This window comes from Mastomys coucha, unplaced genomic scaffold, assembly GCF_008632895.1.
Source record: "Mastomys coucha isolate ucsf_1 unplaced genomic scaffold, UCSF_Mcou_1 pScaffold13, whole genome shotgun sequence".
NCBI lineage: Eukaryota > Metazoa > Chordata > Mammalia > Rodentia > Muridae > Mastomys > Mastomys coucha.
In genome coordinates, this window is record NW_022196895.1 from 39,326,895 (window position 1) to 39,348,419 (window position 21,525).

Here is a 21,525-nt window from a genome sequence, read left to right on the forward strand (position 1 = left end):
GACTGAATTCCCCAGCTCCTGATGTACTTGTTTCCCTGAGAACCAGTGGAATGGATGCCTGCCCTTTGGAGCAGCAGCTGCTCTGGTTTTTCCATGTACCTCTGAGAGATGATGCTTGAATCATCTCTACTGCCACATTTTCAATATTTCACCCCAGGCCTGGAGATTTTAGCAGCTGTGGAGGGCAGCTGTGTAATTTTTCTTACATGCATCCCCTGTGCTTCTCCTTTCAAATGAGTGTTGTATATATCATTTAGCGGATATCTTAATTCACCTGAGCTCAGTAGCAGGCTAAACGTTCGTTTTATACTAATGATTCATATTGTTCATCTTCGCCAGCCAAGAGTGACATTTATGTGAGATCACCCAAGATGAAGACTCTTTCCACAGTGCACCATTTGACATAAAAAATGTTTTTCATTTTGAGCATGGAAGTTATTGCTCCCCACAGATATCTCACTTATACTACTTCAGAACCAATATGGCAGCAGGTCTTGGATGAATCACAGCTCACGGTCCGGAAGCATATTTTTTAACAGTTCAGTCTTGAGAGTGAGAAAGAAAAGAGCTTTTTATCTTATCAACTTTCTCCATGCAGAGTCCAACAGGTGCTGAAAAATCAAGAAGATGTCCTATTGTAGATGTAGGCTGGTACATGTGGCCCCAGATAACAATGACCATGTCTTAGCTAATGTGGAGAACATCTAACATCATAGGAAAAGTGTACTGGATATACTGCAAACATCTGTAAATGGGAGCATTTTAATAATTATGGCCTGCATCAGTGGATTAAATATAATGTCCTAGAGAAATGTGTTGGTAGAAAGCGTCCCAGACTTAGCAGAGCCACAGTGAAGACGAATATAGCTAACAACAGTGGTAGCTGAACTCAGCAGCCCTGTAAAATGAGTTGAGATTACTAAGCCGTCCAAAGTGAAACCCTCCCCCAGGTATCTAGGTCAGGAAATTCTTGTACCAGAGAAGCTTATATCAAACATCTTACAATGCCCAGATAAGCTCCATAGCAAAGCCTTAATAACTCTGGTGTCTCTATCGTCCTGGTGTTAAGAAACTTTATTCCAGGAGTTGCTTGGAGGACTGGATTGTGGAAGAAGGCGTCCAATCCCCTCCGTCTCGAGGGAAGTCCTCATTCCTTCAGTCCCGTCACAGTGAGCCCACCCTTGGATGTCATCTTCCTAGCACAGGAGAGAGCCTGGCAGGGAAAGCAAGAGCTCCGGAGAGAAGCAACCTTGAGAACGGAGGTTCAGCATCGTGGATGGCCCTGGAAAGTTGTTAATGGCAGTCGGCTAGAGCTCCCATAAATCCTAGGCCTCACATAATTTTCTCCTGTTCTTTCTCAATTCCTGCAGGGGGAAATGTCTTAGTTAATCAAAATGAACTTGCTTCAAGTTACTCAGTCCTCTGGTTTTGTGACAGAACACACAGCATTTTGGGAGATTCAGAATAGGAACCAATGTGTCACTAGAGAAAAGTTTCAATCCTAAAACAGCCTCTAGATCTTAACTCCAATTCTGCCACTTCTGGGTCCTAGGAACTTTGCCGCAAGCTAGTCAGTCAGTCACCTATACAACAGGGACCACTTTGCTGGGACAAACTGGGACAAGATCTTGAACTCTGAAGGAGTCATGCAAATATTGATGGTTAAAATAACTAGTCAGCATTCATTCAGCCAAGCTGTGCAGAAAATTAACAGTGGTGACCAGGTGGTTTTGTTTGTTGGTGTGCTTCTTTTTGTTCGTTTGTTCGTTTGCCTGAAACAGTGGTCTCACTATTGCACTGATCCAGGTCTTCTTTCAAAGCGATGCTGTCAAACTCCCTCTGATGTCACAGTCATCTGAAGGGTATGTTTAAGCACTGGGCCATGAACCTTAGTGTTTCTGATCCATACATTAGGAGAGGTTCAGAGTTTTGTGTTTCTTCCAAGTTCCTGAGTCATGCTGATGCTTCTCACTGAAGAACAGGCTCCAGGAACTGGGCGTGTCAAAGCATCCTTTACATTCCCCTTCAACTCAAGTCTATGGAACCTTTGAACTGATAATGGAAACCAGCCTCAGGTTTCAGGAAAGGGATCCAGGCCTGGATGCTCCTGATGGTCCTTTTAGAGTTCCCTGTTTCCAGTGCAGGCGCCAAGCTTTCCTGTCACTCCAGTTGTAGTTGCAGTGGAGTGAGACACAGGCATTATGTGTTTTGTAAAAAGTATACTTTAGTTTCTGATAGTGATTTTCCACAATGCTGGTGCTGGACTAGGTCTTCCAAGGTCACTATTGGCTTTCAGTTTCCTATAAACTTACCTGGTAAGAAGAATATAGTCAGAGAGCATCGGGGACTTGTCCAAGGTAAGGGTGGGAGACCAGACTTAATGCCATGCATTCCGACTCCAGAGAACAGGCTCATGACAGTGACAGTTTCAGGCCCACTTAATTTGCATGGAGTTACAAAAGTGTCTAATATTTGGAGCATAAGCTATAGAGAAGTAGATGAAAAAGAAACCGAGACAATGTTAAGGAGAGCTGCTGATGCCGTTCGTTGGTGTCACTTGGACAAGAATACTTTAAACTTTCAATTTGATTAATGCTGATTTTACCTTATGCAAATATTCTCCAAACAAAAAGAAGTGTTTTCTGCACAAAACAGAACCATGTTGATGGCGATAGAGTCTTCCTTAGCCATGGGCTAGATGCTACCAGAAGCAGACTGTGAGGTTTGCAGGGAGGAGTTGGGAGTAGGGACCCTGGCAGGAGAATCAGGCGCTATTCCCTCTGTCATGCCATCTCATCAAAGCAGCAGACATCTGGAAATGGAAATGCCAGCACCTCCCACTCCCAGGAAGGCAGATAACTGTTGTGCCAACAGCTAACATAACGGGTTTGTTGGCCTGAGTTTCCTGCGCTTCCCTTTTCTTCCTTCCAGACATAAATGGAGGAACCCTGGAACAATATTTATGTAAGATGTACTTCCTACAAAACCTTAAGCACTTCACGTACATTTTATTGCTGTGTGTTATGACCTCAAAAGACCCATTTTGCTGCTGTGTGTCGTAACCTACAGAGGCCCTAGCTATCATTTAACCTACCCATTTTTAATGTTTTTATTAACCTATTTATTCGTTTTACATTCCCATCGCAGTCCCCCTTCCTCCTCTCCTCCCAGTCCCAACCTCCCACACCCCCTCTCCAATTCACTCCTCCCTTTATCCTTAGAGACTCTCCTTAGAGAAGGGGAGGCCTACTCCTAGGCACCAACCCACCCTGGCATATTAAGTCTCATCAGGACTGAATGCATCCTGTCTCAGTAAGGCCTAGCTAGGGGAAGGGGATCCAAAGGCAGTCAATGGAGACAGAGACAGCCCCCATTCCAACTGTTAGGGAACCCACATGAAGACCAAGCTGCACATTTGCTCCACATGTTTCAGTGACCTAGGTCCAGCCTGTGCATGTTCTTGTTATTGGTTCAGTCTCTGTAAGCACCCATGAGCCCAGGTTAGTTATCACTGTAGATCTTCTTGTGGTGTCTTTGATTCCTAGAGCTCCTTCAATCCTTCCCCTTACTTCTGTTCTTTATTTCTTAATAAAGGAAGTTTTAGGCTCAGTGTAGAAAAAGGGCTTAATGTCTACTACTTGTCGGGGAGAGGCAGAGGTCTGGACACAGACCATGTCTCTTAGACTCCAATCCTTTTAAAGAAAAATCTGAATTTTGCCTCGATAGAACTTACTTTGTTAGAGGTCACTGAACCCAACCTTCCCTGTCTGGCTCATTCATACAAGTGGTGTCTTAAAAAAAAAAAAAAAAAAAAAAAAAAAAAAAAAAAAAAAAAAAAAAAAAACAAGAACAGCAGCAACAGAAAAATACATATCCATATCCAGGCAAGCATATAGTAATTTTACTTATATTTTTAAAGATCCCATAAGAGATCATGAGAATTGGGGTGCTTTTCAAGACTAAATCTGTATCCTGCATGGTATGCACAGAGTAAATAGTCTAGACTGGAGCCAGCAGACCATAATACACAGAAGAGCTCGTGGAGCATGAACTCATCCACCAAATTTCAAATAGTCTGAGGCTGAACTACAAGTTTATAGTCAGAGACTAATGGCTGCATATCATGTTCTGGCTGCTGCGGTTCTGCTGGTTTAAGACTTCATTGGCCTTGAGGCTGGAAGAAGGGAGTTTTTATTGCCTGTACTCAGTTGCAGCTAGCATACCAGAACGAGCAGGCTAAACATCCAGGTCTTTTCGGTTAGATGTATGGCTGTTCTTCTTGGTTGAAGGGATTTAACATTCTCCTGGCCTTCCCCTCTCCATAGGGCATGTGCACATCACAGACTTCAACATTGCTGCCCTGCTGCCCAAGGAGACTCGGATCACCACCGTAGCTGGCACCAAGCCATACATGGGTGGGTACGAGCAGCTTCACAAGTGCTTTCTGTTTGTAAGAACAGATCTTTTGTTTCTGATTCTTCTAGATACCACTCGCTGCAGGTCGAATCTAGAAGGACTTAGATGTGGAGCTGACAAGCTCCTTTCTGGTTGGCTTTATGTGGGGACTATTGATTTAATGGGTCTGAAGTGAGAGGTTGAGGCTTCTGCATTAGCAAGCTACATGGGATGAACTTGATTCACATGGGACATCAGTCACATTCTGCAAATGTTATTATATGACCTTGTGCATCTGTTTCTGAGAAAAAGTATGAATTTAGTCAATGACTAATTACTTGTGGAAGGGTTTTGAGATGACAGTGACCCATCAACAAGCAACATCCATAATCTCTCTACCTCGTGTAACTTACATGCCAGTAGGAGAGGATACAAAACAAATAAAACAGAATCAGTAATAAGTATGACAAGTTTAGTACCTTCAGTGTTTTTGAAATAATACTAGACACATGTGCAATGCATTAAAATTTTCAAACCATCTTCCTAGTTATGGGATTAGCTTCCATTTCATTTTCATAACAGTCTCATCTATTAGCTTATTGTAAAAGAGGAATAGGTCATGCCTAAGGATTGTTCTGCTATTTGCATGCCTTTTCTTTTACAGTGATTTGTGGAACTGTTTTTATTCCCTTGATGATTAAGAACTCACAAAGGGGTGATTAACAATGTAGGGCTAGGAGTCCAACAGCCCATAAAATGTACATTTAATCGTAGCAACAAATCAGCTACAAATTCCAACTTCATACGCTAGTGCTTTTGTCTGCAGAGAGACACTATGTCAGTAGACCTTGCTGTGCCCTGTCTCCACTCTGTAAAATAAAGAGAACTATTTATCAGAGGGCATGCAGTTCTCACAGTCATGGAATGCATCCCCTTCCCATATCATTCCTAAGGATGTGATTTAATACTCATAATTATCTGTCAATTGTTGGGTTGGCAGTAAGAGCAAGATCCTAAGATTCGGACTTGGGTTAGATGTCTGCCTGTATGCTGGGCAAGCTGATTCCTGAGTTAACAGACCCTAGTTGTTCCTGGGGGCTTGTTGACCATGGAGTCAAGTCTTAGCAGTGGAGATGGAACTTGACTGTGTTTGGTGGAACTAGTTTGAACCTGTGGTCAAGCTTCATAAGGTACCTTCATTGTGGGGTCAGAGTTTAAAAGGGAGGTTTACATCTGTATGGCTTACTGGAGATGCCAACCATCATGGTACAGACTAACTGCACCAGACTCTCTCAGAGTGAGTCCCCTGAAACCTTCAGACTTAGAAAGCCATTAGGTTACTACTGTGAAAGTTGAGTTGATAAGCTCTGCCAACCCTGGAGCAGACTCATCATACTTGCAGGAAGACTCCATGATCCCCTCTTACATGTCTAAACAAAACCAGTATTTGCCAGGAAACAAGAGATGGAGAACTCTAAGAGCCAGCCCAGTCCTGCATCTCTACACTGAGGTGTAAAAATATCCAGCCTGGAGTGATGGGTGAGTGAGCTCTCAGAGACCACTTTTCAAAATTGACCGTACTGGATTTTTTTTAAAAGATATTTGAAACATTATGATAACCAAAGAGATTAAAATTTATTAGGTCTTGATGGTTGATAAGCTATTGGTGAGATGAGAGTGGGATACCAACCAGATAAAGGGAGACATTAAACAATGCAGGATTGCTAGCAGATGATAGAAGAAGGAAATCCACTTTCTCACTTTGCAACTCTCTTAATTAGTTAAGATCTCAAAGCTGCTGAAACGGAAGGGGATTTGTAAAGGGTAGAATGAATGGTACAGGCTAGATATGCTCAGAGAATTTCATAGAAAAATGTCTGAACTCGAAAGATGGAGAAGAGCAATGTCACTTTTCAATTCCCCTTTCAGTTTATTCTCTTTCCTCCCTGTGATGAAAGACAAGGGGAGGGGGACTCTTACATAAAAGGCCACCACAAGATTGTCTCTGGAAAAATAAAAATGAGCCTTATTTCATGTAACATTTGAACAACTGCAGATTTCATGGCTTTCAATGACCGGTGGGGGGAATAAATCTCTTTTGTCACTTCTAAAATGCTTGGCACATAGAATTCAGACCATTTTTCTTCCTGAAACCCATGGCAATCAAGTGATAAAAGGGAATATCCAGGCCTGCTGCTCTGTCCAGTTTGTTCCCCAGGTTTCCTGGGTTTCCACATTATAGGCTATTTTCTTGGCGCCAAATCAGAAAGAGTGCATCTGAGGTTCCTAGGGATGATTTCCATGGAGACAGAAGTAACAGGGGGGACACCTGTCTCTCCTTTCTTCAGCCATTTTAAGTATATATCTGTATAATTTAATTTTTCACAGTCATCATTTCTAGCAATTCATATAGTAAAACTAATAAATTGGAATCTAGGCACGAGGTCAGGCACTGGCCCACTTTCACGTTTTTAATGGGCAATTGTAATACTTATTAAACATGTTCTGTGGACAACACATTTATCTTTACAGTTCTAGAAGCTAGATTAGACTAAGCTTCTTTGTAATAAATAAAGGTTACAGCAATTGCTATCGTGTAGTGACCACTTACCATGTCGCAGATGCTTTATGAGGTCTTTAATATTTATTGCATCACCGAAACAATCTTGTGAGGTAGATACTGCTACTATTTTTATTCGTATATTAAAAACATCCAACCCAAAGAGGAAATCATATGATCATAGCCATAGAGCAAGGGATTGACAGAGCATGAAATTAAATCTGAATCTAGAAACATTTAGCCTGGAACATTTGGGGGGACAGCAGTGATAATGGTACAATGACTGACATTTGCTGGCAAGCTGGGTACATTCCGGGAACAAGACTTGGGTCACGGACTCTAAAAACAACCCTATATGACAATAACAGTTGCTCCTTCCACTCTCGAAGTGGCCACTCTGATCAGTTAGGAAACAGGTCCAAGGAGGAACTAAGAGCATGGTCTAAGCCAGTGGCTCTCAACCTATGGGTTGAGCCCCCTTCAGGAGGGAAATGACCTTTTCATGTATTAGGTATCCTGAATATCAGATATTTACATTGTTATTCACAACACTCCAAAATGACAGTTATGAAATGGCCATGAAAATAATGTGATGGTTGGGGTCCACACAACCTGAGGGTCTACAGTAAAGAGTCTCAGCATTAGGAAGGTTGAGAAGCACTAGTTTAAGCCAGCTGATGCCCTCGGTTCAAGTCAGTTAACACACCTCTGCTGGAAATGATGCCCTCTTCCCTCTGCCCACAGAGTCTGAGTCTTGTCTGACAACTAACACTATCAATTTTTCCACGTCAGTAAATAGAACTAAAGTTCTTGGTGTGTTCTGTAGATCACAATGGAAGACAATGATGTGTCTCATTTCCTCTATTGCTGAATACTAGGTCCTAGCATGGATAGTTGTTGTCTGATTGGTACAGAAGGACCCTGTCTCCTTGATTTGTTAGTGTTGAAATTCACTGTTTTTGATGCACAGTCCCTCCATGTTGCTCTGGCTGGCCTGGAACTTACGACGTAACATAGACTTTGAAGGTGCAGCAATCCCCTTGCTTTTGCCCACTGACTTCTTATTAGTATGATCAAACTGTTCACATTTGTGTGGAGGGCTAGGACTCTTGCCCAAGGCCTGGTGCGTGTAGCCCATGCCCTGTCTCTCAGGGATAACTGTGGACTTACTCCAGGGCTTCTGCTATGTATGCTATTATTTCTACCTAGATTCTCTTATTCCCAGATCTTACATATTATTCTATCCATTTTGACCTAATACCAATTCAACACTACTTTCACTGAACAAGTATTTCACTAAGGACCTTTATTTTTGTTAGGTTATTATTTGGAAATTCTATGTAAAAATCACACCTCTTCCACGCTGATTTGAAAATCATTCATCATCATTTACATAACTTCATATACTAGCATTGGTACTCTTGGGCTTTGGGTATTAATTACCATAACTTTATTTCATTTTATTTTATTTTTTAATTTACATTCCACTCACTGCTCCCCCATCTCGGTGTCTCCTCCCACAGTTTCTCATACTATTTCTCCTCACCCTTACCTCCAATAGGATGCCCCCCAAAAAACTCCCCTTTACCTGTGGCCTCAAGTCTCTTGGGGATAAAGCACATCTTCTCCCATTGAGTCTAGACCAGGTAGACCTCTACTACATATGTGCCAGGGGCCTCAGACCTGCCCTGTTTATGTTCCTGGTTGGTGGCTCAATCTCTGGGAGCTCCCTAAGATCTGGGTTAGTTGAGAATGCAGGTCTTCCTATGGGGTCAGTCACTCTCCCATTCAGCTTCTTCAATCCTTCCCCTAATTCAACCATAGGGGTCCAATGGTTGGGTGTAAGTACCTGTTTCTGTCTCAATCAGCTGCTGCTTTATTATAAGTTTATAATCTAAGTTAACATATGGGATATATGGGTTTTTTTTCCTGTTTATGTCCCCCCCCCCAAAATGCATCATTTACACATTTTTTTCCTCAAGGATGAGATTTGGGATCATTTCTGTAAAATCTTGTGAGTTGTTTTCATTACCTTATAGAATTATTGGTGGGGGTTTTTCCTTACATCCTGGCAAAAGCCCAATATCTACAGCTTTAAGCTCTGAACACATCAGATGATGATGATCCAAAACCCAATTAGACATATAAAATATAGCAAGCGTATTAGTAGTCAGTGGAGATTCATTTTAAATTGCAATGAAGTCAGATGGGCCCTGCAACAAGTCAGTGCAAGTGTGGGGAAGACGGTTGAAGGAAAGGGCCTTTGGCCCCTGGTCTGGGTGTGAACACACAGCCCTTTGGTGAGCAGCTTGGCCTTATCTGTATGAAATGCACACCCAGCGGACCCCACGCTGACAACATCAGTAAAGGCACAGGATCATACTGGCCCAGGAATGGGCAACACAGCACTGTTTGTAACACTCCCAAATTGAAAATCACCCGAACAGTCATCTACAATGGGACAGGTACGTAAATTACCATATATTTATTGTAGTAGCATTCAATTCAAAGTAAACGTGCCTGGTAATTTGGATAAATCCAAACAAAGACTGCACTATAAAAGCAAGACAGCAGTGACTACAGAGCCGAGCGTTTGTCTTGATAGAATGCAAGAATGTTTTCCTTCCTTTCCCCCTCATTTTATTTCGTTAATGCTTCCCTCACTATCATTGCTTGAAACAGCTTTTGTAAATAGCTAGGCAGCTAGCCACTCTGTCAGCCTACTCGTTTATGGCCCCTGGGAAGGTATATAGAGTATAGGCGAAATTAAACTGTTGTTTAGAAATTCATATATTACGGTAAACAATTACTCCATTATCATTCCGGATAGTGAGTTCCAGGCAGGCTGGACAGGGCAGAGTGCAGTGGTGGGAGCAAGATTGTAATTCTCAATGCGTGTGATAGTTAGAGGGATGCTGGCTTCTGAATACTTTCTCGTTTCTCTTATGTTTCAGACACTTTCTGAATGTCTATGTTGAAAGGCTCTTAAAAAAGAAAAAAGTTGCACACAAAAGCCCTCTCCCCTCACCCCAAGTCTATTTGGAGGAAAAGGGGTGTCTTTCCAGTTCTGTTTGGCTCCTCTCAGGAGCAGGGCATCTTCTCAAAGAATCAGAGAACGCGCTTCAGCATCTTACTCTGCATCTTTGAGGGCTTAAAAATGTTGTGGGTTTTTTTGCTCTTAAACTCCCAACATAATTGCTCAGTGCTTAGCACACCATGAATATTTGGTTAATAAAGGGATGCCTACACAGCTGCCTCCAAGTTTGAAAACAGAAGACATAGGAGACAAGAAGGTAGAAATACTCCCTCGCAGTGGAAAATGTAAACAACAACAAAATAATAGTCGCCTCTCTTTCCAGGATCATCTGATATGGTAGAGGATTCTGCTTTCATGGAGTAATGCTTATTTCACTTGGCAGTTTTCTAAGAGCAGTGCCTCTGCCATGCCTCCAAATTGTCTGGATGTCTTCTAAGTGCAGTGCTTGACACCCGTCTCCTTGGAGATGATTTGGGTACAATACTGAAAAAGGAACACAAAAAATCCAGTCCATTCTATCTGGGAGCTTCCAGCTGGGAGTGGGAGCAGGTTAGGGCCCTTATCTCCCCAGCAGCACTGTGACTTGGGACTGGTAGAAAGGACACCGTGATGTGTGAAACACGAAATCACCAGGGCTCCAGACCCACTTAGTCCTCCAGCGAGAAGCTCTTAGAGTCCTGAGCATAAGGATGCCCATGGTCTACACTTGTAACAGGAAGCTGCCCATAAAAATTTAGTCAGAACTCAAATGCACAGACAAGCAGGCTTGAGTCTACAGATCCCATGTCCTCAGGATGTCCTTAGTCCAGCATCGGTACCTTACCGCAGGAGGCTTGGCATCAATTCTGTGTACCTTTGGACTAGGCCATTTCTTTACTTACTATGGACATTCATTTCTGGGTTTTTGTTTGTTTGTTTGTTTGGTGGTTGGTTTTTTTTTTTTTTTTTTTTTTTTTTTTTTTTTTTTTTTTTTTTGTCTGTTTGTTTTTTGTACTTTGCAAGTGATACACGCTATGTTGGCCTTTGGACATGCATTCATTCATTTCATTTCTGAACTGATGAAGAGGTTTTCTTGTTTTTGTATGCTGATCTTGCCTGTGCCAACTTACTCGCTCATGGGCACAGCAGGTAGTAGAGGCGACATTTGAACCCAGCACAGCTGCAGAGTTAATGACCACAGGTCTGGTTTCAGTGTCCACTCATCTGTGCGATAAACTTCTGTCTACTGACTGTGGGTGTCAGGCTTTGAACTAGACACTGCGTGTGCCCCAGTGAGCAACAGCCCCAAACCCATGCTTGTCCAGCCTTTGTCTCCCCTGTTCTAACATTTAGGACCTACGTAGTTTTCTTAGAAAGGTATGGCGAAGTGCTTAAAGAAGGCCTGAGGGGGTACTCTCTGAAGGTTCAGTTAATGGTGACTGTACTTTCTAGGACAGTCAACTCAGAATCTATACTTACAAAGTATAAATGTCCCAAGGATATATTCAAAGCATTAAACTTCCTGGGGTGCCCCCCAGCTCTCTTTGTTTCAGAGTTAGCCGTTCATGTGAGGCCCAATAGGACCTACAATGTCAGAGGCTCACGATCTAAATAAGAGAGAAATTTGTCCATTAAGGCCTGAGTATGGCTGTTCTTGTTAGCTGATGAATGGGGCTGCTGAGAGAGGAAAAAAAAAAAAGAAAGAAAGAAAATGTTGCCTGCTGTGAGCAATCTACCAAAGGATAATAAACATCCGGGAAAGTATTTACACCTTTCAAGCTGCTAATTCTCCTTTGGGAGAATGTGTTGGGAAAATAGATTGATTGGCGTCTCAGGGAGTGGAACTGACCTTCTTTGTGTCCCCCCACCCCCACACTCCCATCCCCCGCAGCACCGGAGATGTTCAGCTCTAGGAAGGACACAGGCTACTCCTTTGCTGTCGACTGGTGGTCCCTGGGGGTGACAGCTTACGAACTGCTGAGAGGCCGGGTACAGTACAACCACACCCTTTTCTTATTATTCTAGGGAAAAAAAGTTTTTAAAATCTGCTTGTTTGTGTGTATGTATGTGTGCCCTGAGTATGTAAATGAACCCCACATGCATGCTTGCAGTACCCACTCAGGCCAAGAGAGGGCATTGGATCCCCTGAAACAAGGTGTCTGTGAAAAGGTCTTGTGAACCATACCCAGGCCCTTCACAAGCGGGGCAAGTGCTTTTAATGACTAAGCCATCTCTCTGGCCCCTTCAGATTCTATTCAGAATGAAAGAACGCATTGTTTGCTAAAACCAAGCAGTTTGTTTGAAATCAGAAAACACCTACACTGTCTGGAGTTAATAATACCCCCTTGAGATCTCCGGCAAGGTTAATCCATATGTGTCACCAAATCTGTCACTTAATATTAATTACACAGGTAAGTTAATAATATGGATATAAAAAACTTCTGGTGAAGGGAAATCAATATACCTCACTACCTTGGGTAAATAAGCCTGTCTGTTTAAAGAAAATCATTTTTGCAGTCGCTGGATGGAGCTCCAATTCAGATAGACATGTTCAAATAAGTGTGAGTTGTAGGCACCAGACAACTTGGGCTCTATCTTGATTGTCTCTTGTCTTATGTGGCTGCTGTGTATGAGTTCTTTGGAAACTTGAATAGTGTCCTTGTCAATGGAAATGTTTCTCAAACAAGAAACTCTTCTCTAGAAAAAAAAAAGAATATCAAAGAAAAATAATAAAAACTATATTTTATACAAAGTTTACAAACTAATACGGAATTCAGATACCATTGCTCTCCTCCACCTAAGGTTTTTCTCTTAGCCCAGCCTACCAAAATAGCACACTGAGAACTAGGTAACTTAAAATATTTATTTTCTCATGGTTGAAGAATCCGGAAGACCAAGTCAGAGTCAGAAAGTTGTGGTTCTTGTGTCCTCACAAGACAGAGAAAGGAAGGGGAGGGGAGGAGGGGGAGGAGAAGGTAAGGAGGGAGAGAGGACATGAAAGTAAAGGAGAAAGAGAGAGATCATTTATTGGTCGGAATGTACCACTAGGAGACAACCTGTCTCAAACTGTCTGCCATAGTTTCTGTGTCACTAAGCATTAGAACTCCAACACAGGACTCTGTGTGAGGGACATTCTTTTCTCTCTTGGTCCCCCAAAAGCCACGTAAAATATTCAATATATTCCAGTAGCAATAACAGTTTCTCCTTCCAACATCATCTCTAGTGTCTCGAGTCATCTGAATATCATCCAAACCCAGTATGGATGGGACTCAGGCCATGATTCATCCCCAGGCAGAAGCAGAATTCCCATCCAGCAGGGACCCCTGTGAAGCCAGACAAATCATGTTGTTTCCAAAATGATGGACCCAGACATAGGTTAGAAGGTCCCACCCAAGAGGAGACAAATAAGAAAGTAGGAAGGGGTACCAAATTCAAAACAACAAAGTCCAGCTAGTTCTCTTTCACCATAAAGATGGAACAGAAGATGTTCAGCTGGGTGACACCTTTTCTTCATTCCAGCCCGCCCTCTGTAACCTTTAACTTAAACACTCTGCTGGTATAATCCCACCTCCACCTCTGACTTGTCCTGCAAACCTATGGCTTACAAGCAGCATTTCCTTATCAATTGGTCGTCCAGCCTTATCTTTCATGTTCTTTTCAAAATTAGACACCTCTATGAGCTTATATTTTGTCCTTTAAAATTTTTTTCTTCTGTTTTTTTTGTTGTTGTTGTTTTGTCTTCTTTGCCTTATTTTATGTTATGAATAGAATCCAGACTTGCAACTTTTCTGCTTCCTTATTTTTTCTCAATAATTTTCAACTGTAATTCATCTCACTTCTTTTGCATTTTTATATCAGTAGCCCAGAGCAGTCACACTTCTTGTATAGTGATCCCTGGTCCTTAGGTACAGAAGTTGTGCTGTAGATATATCAGTTGGGACCTGGCTCCACAACTCTGCATTTTGACTGGTTGTAGTTTTCTGTAATGGTTCCCACCTCTTGCAAAGAAAAATGTTCTTAATGAGGGATGAGAGAACTATACTTAGCTGTAGGTATGAGAATAAATATTTATGGCTTACGCTGGCAGTGGGGTGTGTATGGGTGGACTTAGAGGGCAAATGGGAGGGGGGAATTATGTAACTCAGAAGAATTTAAAAATAGAAAATTAAAACAAACAAAAATAAAATCTGCACCAGCAAACACACAGAACAAAAACAAAAAAAATCCCTGACAGTGTTGTACTAACTCCCAAATCTTTCTATTTTCATAACAATAAAGCATCTTCAGATACTTAGCAATTTCAAAACATAAATAATACTTTAGCTTTCTATTGAGACAATTATATATATGTTTATAAATATATGTATATATTAACTATAAATACATATTGTGTATACATATATTATATAATAATATATATGATATGTATCATATGTACACAAATATATAACTTTCTATATGATAACACCTCAGTGTATTTTACTTTCATAATTAAATCCATTTTGTAAATACATTACCTTACAAATATTTCCAGGCATATAAATTTTGTTTCCTATCCCATGTGATCAGAATATTGATTCATTAAAAATAGGATATATCTTTTGCATCATTTAATATTATCCACTCTGTAATTTTTGATCAATACTAATTCACAGCATTAAATCTGTGAAGGAGCAATACATCAACTTTGACACATTCTAGGAAGGAGTTACTAAAAGATGGGACAGGCTTACATTGCAAGACAGCATTAATCAGAAGAAAGGAAACAGCAACATTTAGTTACAAGTATCATCGTAGGTAAACTACAGGGATGCACTAGTGGAGCTGTGTCTGACAAGTCCTCGGAGCTTAGCTGTCCTCTGGCTGGCTCTGACTTTAAACACTAACCCCTGTGTCATCTCTGTCTCGAGCCCTGAAAGGCAAAGCCTTACCATTCCGCTCTGGTCTTACCATTCTGTATAGACCTCAGAGAATCTATGCTGCAATTCTCTGTGTTCTCTTAGGGAGACAGAGTCACTACGTAGCCCAGGCTAACTTCAAGCTCACCATCCTCTTGCCTCTAGTTCCTGAGCTCTGGGACTGGATGACAGGCTTGTGCCAATCCACTATTTCATTCTGTCCTTGCAACACCATCATGAGTCACCATTTGCTGGCATCTCACATTTTACCTTTGACACACTCATTCTTGGTATAGTTTCCCTCTTGATTGGCAGCATATTTAAAGGTTCTTTGATATACGCCATCATTGTTGTTGGCTAGCCACAAGCCATGCCAGAGAGAACTCTCCCTGGATTATCTCCACTGGTTTTGCCAGCAACCTGTGACAGTAGTTCATTGTGGCAATGAACTAGCACCATCTTGCACATGAAGGAACTGAAGGTTCAGAGAATGAACAAACTGGTTTAGCATCCAAATCCTTCTGACCTCAGAGCTCTAGCACAGGATTACATTATAAAACCTTTTAATTGACTACTGGGAAGAACAAACACTTCCCCTTCCTCCAATTTAGCTCATCCATCATCCATTACTTAAACATCTGGAAAAGGGCAGTCATGTGATAAATGTGTACACACACATTAACTGTCCTGTGATTAATGTAATGTGGAAGTTCTGTCCCTGTGCACATAGTATCCACTCTGGCTTTAAGTTGCTTACAGTTTCTCTAGAACACAGGAAAGCCCAGTAGAGAAATTACTGTTTATAAAGGCTGGCCTCCGGTGAACACATGTAAATCGTCACTAGCTTTTTTTTTTTTTTTTTTTTTACATAGAAACAAACAAACAGAAACAAGAACAAAACATACACACATTTTATTTTTATTTTTTAGTTTTTGGAGTAGGGTAGTCAGTAACGAGTTTCCAAATGAGATTTTCATATGTATTTCATTTTGGCTTTTAATTCTTTTTCTTTTTCCTTTTTACTATTCTGATATGTCTGAACTGATATGTAAAATAAAAGACTGGGCTTATGATTTGCAAGAGATGAGCTAGCCAATTGTTTTTTAAATAGCAAAAATTAAAAAAAAAAAAAAAAAGCTATCTGGAGATCTCCAGAGAGAGCAAAACTTAAACCAGCAATCTAAAAAGGTGTCTTGAGCAAAACAGGTCCTCAGCTTGGACCCATGATTTGACTTCAAGCAGTTTGTTTTCAATGCTTACCAGGCACCCTTCTCTCAGAACCCCTCTCTAAGCCAAGGCTGGTCCTTGGCAGCCATAGATGACCCTGATTATTCTAGAAAAGTTTTGTTGTTGTTACTTAACATTCTCCACTATGTACTTTATTGGATCAGAATATTCAACACTGGAGTTGATATTTCTGAGCAATTTTCTATTCTTAAGTTTCTCCTTATGCTTTTAGTTTTTATCCAGTTTTGTTTTGTTTTATGTTTTTTTGATTGTGTGTATGTGTATGTATGTGTATGTGTGTGTATGTATGTGTGTGTATATATGTATGTGTATGTGTATATGTATGTGTGTATGCATATGTATGTATGTGTGCATGTATGTGTATGTATGTGTGTGTATGTGTGTATGCATATGTGTATATGTGTGCATATGTGTGTATGTATGCGTGTGTATGTGTGTATGTATGTGTGTGTGTGTGTATGCATGTGTGTGTATGTGTGCATGTGTTTGTATGTATGTGTGTGCGTGGTTCTTTGTTTTAGAGCTTCACTCTCAGATATCCCAGGCTGGTTTTGAACTTGTTATGTAGCTGAAGCCAGTCTTGAACTCCTGATCTTCCTACCTCCCCTCCTGAGTGCTGGGATTATAAGCACAAGCCACAACACCTAGCTTTCATTGTATTTCAGATAAATTACTAGGAGACTATGGGAAAATTATGGATCTGTAATTTTGTAATTTGTAAAATCTGTAAATCTGTAATTTGTAATCAACTTTATATAGTAATTTAAGGTTCTATTTGGTATTTACCTTTTATATAGACACACCTAAAAGTTATATATAAAACAGTTTGAAATCAGTGTGTCAGAAACTGGCTCAATCTACTGAAATATTTTGTTTGGATCTACAAAATAACAAGTTCTTAAAACTTAGGATATTTTGATGAAAAACATCCGAGACATTTCTTTAATTCTATCGTAGTCCATATGACTCCCTGTCAAACAGCTTGAAGGGGTTCTTGTTGAGGTTTTGTTGTTTCAAAGTTCACCTTGTAAATACTTGCAATTTTTTTCCCCTTTGACCTGTGAAAATGAAGGCTCTTTCTCTTTTTCTCCCTTAAGAGACCATATCACATTCGCTCCAGTACTTCCAGCAAGGAAATTGTGAACATGTTTGAGACAGCAATTGTAACTTACCCTTCTGCCTGGTCACAAGAGATGGTATCCCTTCTTAAAAAGGTGAGACTGAAGAAAGCATGCTAGGAGGAAGTCCAGAAAACCCGATAACCCCCACTCAAACTCAGATACATGGCTTTCTTAACTCAACCTAAAAAATAAATCTCTTCAGATGCTTCAAAGCCTTCTCAATCTCATTGTATCCAGACTGTAATTCTTGATTTCATTATATATTTTGGGCTTCTTTCAGTGGTCTCTCTGCCAACAACTGGTCCCTTCACCCACTTATGCAAGCCAACCAGGGTGCACTTGTTATTTCTGTTTCTAGTCCATCACCACTTCCTAGGTTTACACTTTCAGTGTAGCCATTGTTGCTGTCACTGCTCTTCATTGCCCTGGCTGTCTCCCTGATCCAGTTGCCATCATGCCTTTTCTGGTTTGTTGCATGCGTCTGCCACTCCTCTCACTACTATTCTCCTTTCCTTATGTCAGCATCTTCCCATTGCTCTTCAAACAAAGATCAAGCTAAATTGTGTGATACAGTGCTTATAAACTGCCCTTCGAGCCTTGTGAATTCCGTCATCCTTTTGCTCCTTTGGCTTTGTTTTGCCTTCTCCTCTCACTCCTCACCATCACATAACCACGAGGCTTCACACATGCTACTCTCTCCTCCTGGGTCCCTGCTTCCTGCCTTAAGTTCTTCTAGCACCTTCCCAGAGATCAGCACATCTTAGTGTGGTTCGATGACTGTGGTCCATACAGTACCCTAAACAATTCCATTGTAAGTATAGAAATTGAGCAAAGCACTTTGAAACAAACTGCTCTGTCAACACTACCTTGTCTCGTGGTCAATGGATGTGTCTCCTTGGGTAGGGAATGTCTGGCTGCTATTAAACTAAAGTCGTGTGTTGTATGTGGTCTGGAAACGCATGTGAGCCAAGTACAGTAAGACCACATATTGGCTTGGATGGGTCATAAATAGAAGAAAATTAGAAAGAAAAAAGAATTAGCGGCCATTTTATGTCATTTGAAAAGCACAGCTTCAGGTCTTAGCTCTGCAAAGCAATGTTCACTTCAAACTGTTTCTTCATGATTTGAGCTTGGTAAGTGGAGGTTTAGAAAATAGGCTGGCCCAGTTGGGACTCAGGGAGGGAAGTTCTTTCTAATTCCTGATACAAACCATTTATACTCATCGTATTGCCAACCTGACTTCTAGTGTTATTGCAAACCATACATACTCCGCCTGATTTGCATGGGGGTAGGAGAAGGGATCACTGTCTTGACAAACCACTGGCTCAATTTCTGTTACAAGGGATTCCCATCAGACTCTCAGTTTAGAACATTTAGTGGGGACTTTTTTCTTGGTCCACCTGTCTGGGCTTCATAGTAATAAAAGTGCTTATATTTCATTGGCAGCTGCTTGAACCTAATCCAGACCAACGCTTTTCTCACTTGACTGACATTCAGAACTTCCCTTACATGAGTGACATGAACTGGGAAGCAGTCCTGCAGAAGAGGCTCATCCCAGGCTTCGTTCCAACCGTGAGTCAAACTTCACAAGCCCAAATAGTGCCCACACTCCGTCCACACTGCTCTGTGTACACGTCTATCCAGAGTCTCACTTGATGATCATACCAGTAATGTGGAAACACCCTTATACTAGCTTTATAGAGGAGAAAATGGAGGCATATGTGGGGTAAGTTGAAGACCCAAAGTCACATGATTGGCAAGGAGCTAGGCAAGCTATCAACATCTGGGCTTCTAGGCTTTACCCAGGCATTGTTCTGTAAGTGGTTCTAGTCATCCGGAAATATGCTCACTCTCAGAAATATGCTCATTGAAAAGAATTGTTTTTCTTCTTGCAAAGAGGTAATCTTTCATGTCCATTGAGATCTATGAGTTGGTTAGTGGGAAAACTCCAGGATCATTCCTCTTACTTTGTTAGTTTTATTGTACTGATCTATAGTTTTCAGAACAATAAAAAAAATAAATAAACAAATAAATAAATGCATAAATATAACCTAATAGTTACAGAGAAATAATTTCCATTATCAAGTACCCAAACAAGGGATATTGTATCCCATGGCATACTGCTGGATAAACCTTAGGCTGGAGCCCTTCTGAAGCTCCTCTCTCCTCTTCTTTCCCTGGTATTCGAATTCTACTACAGGATACAGGAACATTGGCAAGAGTGATGTGCTCCTGCAGAGGCTTGTAGAATGAAATCTGGGATTTCTGTTCAAGTCCAAGCAAGGCACTTGTCCTGGGGACATGGGCCCATGGCTGTTTCAGTGAACAGCTGGATAAGGTGCCCAGTTAGGGTGTCGGGTGAAAGCTCAGTAGAAGGAAGAACAGTGTGGTGGCATTCCAGTGTGCCAGGGCCTGCTTTAGTGAGTAACAGGAAAGTGAGGTGAGGTTTGTAAATGGATGCATGGCTGACGCATGACTATGGGGGAACCCTGGGTACCACCTGCTATAGACACCGCCTTCCTTCTTTTAGCTACTCCTGACTCCCTATGAGAAGCTTCACCTGATAGGCCTTTCTGTAAATCTGACTCATCTGGAGAATTTATCAAGCAGCAAATTCTTGGCCTCACATTCAGAAATCCTGATATTGAAATCTAGATGTTGGCCTTGGAAGATGACCAAGCGGTGGCCATGATTCTGATCTACTGAGAAGCCCAGAATTCCAAACCTTAGAAATATTATTTTAATATGCTCTGCTTCTTTACTTGCCTAGGGATAGTTAGATATTTGTAAACTTAACTAAATTATACAATCAAAGAATGTAAAAAAATTCATGCTGGCATTACATGCTATCAATCCTCAGAGGGAGAGCCCAAGTTATTACTCTTGGGCTACCCCATCAGGACTATTCATTCCTCTCTGTGTTAGGCTTCTATCTATGTCTTAGGAATGATGCAGGGATCTGAGGACTGAGCCCCACTTTCCTCTTTACAGAAAGGCAGGCTCAACTGTGACCCCACTTTTGAACTGGAAGAAATGATTTTGGAGTCCAAGCCTCTTCACAAGAAAAAGAAGCGCCTGGCTAAAAAGGAGAAGGAAATGAGGAAAAGTGACTCCTCTCAGGTAGGTAGGCTCCCACCAAGTTCAGGAAAGTGATGTTCATTCCAGAGCTGCCGGGAGTGGGAGGACATCTCAGAAGCCTGCTCCTGCCTGATGCTGCTCCTGCTGGGGGCTTATAATAATGGAGGCACAGCTACAGTGGCCATTAGGTTCTTGGGCTTCACCTCTGTGCTACAGCAGCAAGCAGCAGCCAGAAGACAGGTTCCCAGGATTTAAAAAATATAGTCATCATTTCCCATCTGGTCTTCGGCAGGTATGGTATAGGTTGCTGAAGGTGCACGTGCAGGATTCCTCTCAGAGACCTCTACTGTGTTAGTGGTGAAGTTTTATTAACCTGCACTTTCTCATAGAAGCTGGGAGTGAGAATATATATGTATTCCAGAGTTCCAAAAGCATTGTACCTAATTCTCATAGAGCAAGAGCCCAGGGTTGGGAGCTGTCTTAGGGTTTTACTGCTGGAACAGACACCATGACCAAGGCAACTCTTTGAAGGACAACATTTAATTGGGGCTGGCTTACAGGCTCAGAGATTCAGTCCATTATCATCAAGGTGGGAGCATGGCAGCATCCGGGCAGGCATGGTGCAAGAGGAGCCAAGAGTTCTACACCTTCATCTAAAGACTGCTAGCAGAATAGTGGCTTCCAGGCATCTAGGATGAGGGTCTTAAAGCCCACACCCACAGTGACATACCTACTCCAACAGGGCCACACCTTCTAATAGTGCCACTCCCTGGGCTGAGCATACACAAACCATCCCAGGGGCTAAGGAGGGAGCTTCCTCTCCTGTCATCCTCTTGTAATCTTTGTGCATCTGCAAACAGGACTTCCTCAATCCATGTTGCTCACTGAATACTCTATGGGTTATTGGCCATTTGAGGTCCCTGTGTGTCAGCTAAGTATGCCTCTGTTTCTTTGTTTTGTTCCCCTTGAAGACGTGCCTTCTTCAAGAGCATCTTGACGCTGTTCAGAAAGAATTTATAATCTTCAACAGAGAAAAGTAAGTAACTCTGGGGTGGAGACCAGCAGCTTAAAGTGATATCATATAGGCAGATTTTTATTTGCAGAGACTTCGTATATTTTTAAGTTTTTATTTTTCTGATGATAAAAAAGGATGCAAGTTCAGGTTAAAGATTTTGAAATTGCAGGAGCCTTCTTTTTTTTTTTTTATTT

At 41.5% G+C, this 21,525-nt stretch overlaps 1 protein-coding gene across 2 annotated transcripts in view; it reads left to right on the forward strand.

Moving 5' to 3' along the window:
* The window catches only part of Stk32a (serine/threonine kinase 32A), a 116,220-nt gene that overhangs the window by 90,569 nt on the left and 4,126 nt on the right, over positions 1-21,525 (forward strand). For both annotated transcript variants that reach the window (XM_031365591.1, XM_031365592.1), the window contains 6 exons: positions 4,326-4,415; positions 11,863-11,960; positions 17,215-17,331; positions 18,685-18,810; positions 20,230-20,358; positions 21,288-21,352. In XM_031365591.1, the coding sequence (XP_031221451.1) occupies positions 4,326-4,415; positions 11,863-11,960; positions 17,215-17,331; positions 18,685-18,810; positions 20,230-20,358; positions 21,288-21,352 (625 nt within the window). The remainder of the gene's footprint in view (positions 1-4,325; positions 4,416-11,862; positions 11,961-17,214; positions 17,332-18,684; positions 18,811-20,229; positions 20,359-21,287; positions 21,353-21,525) is intronic.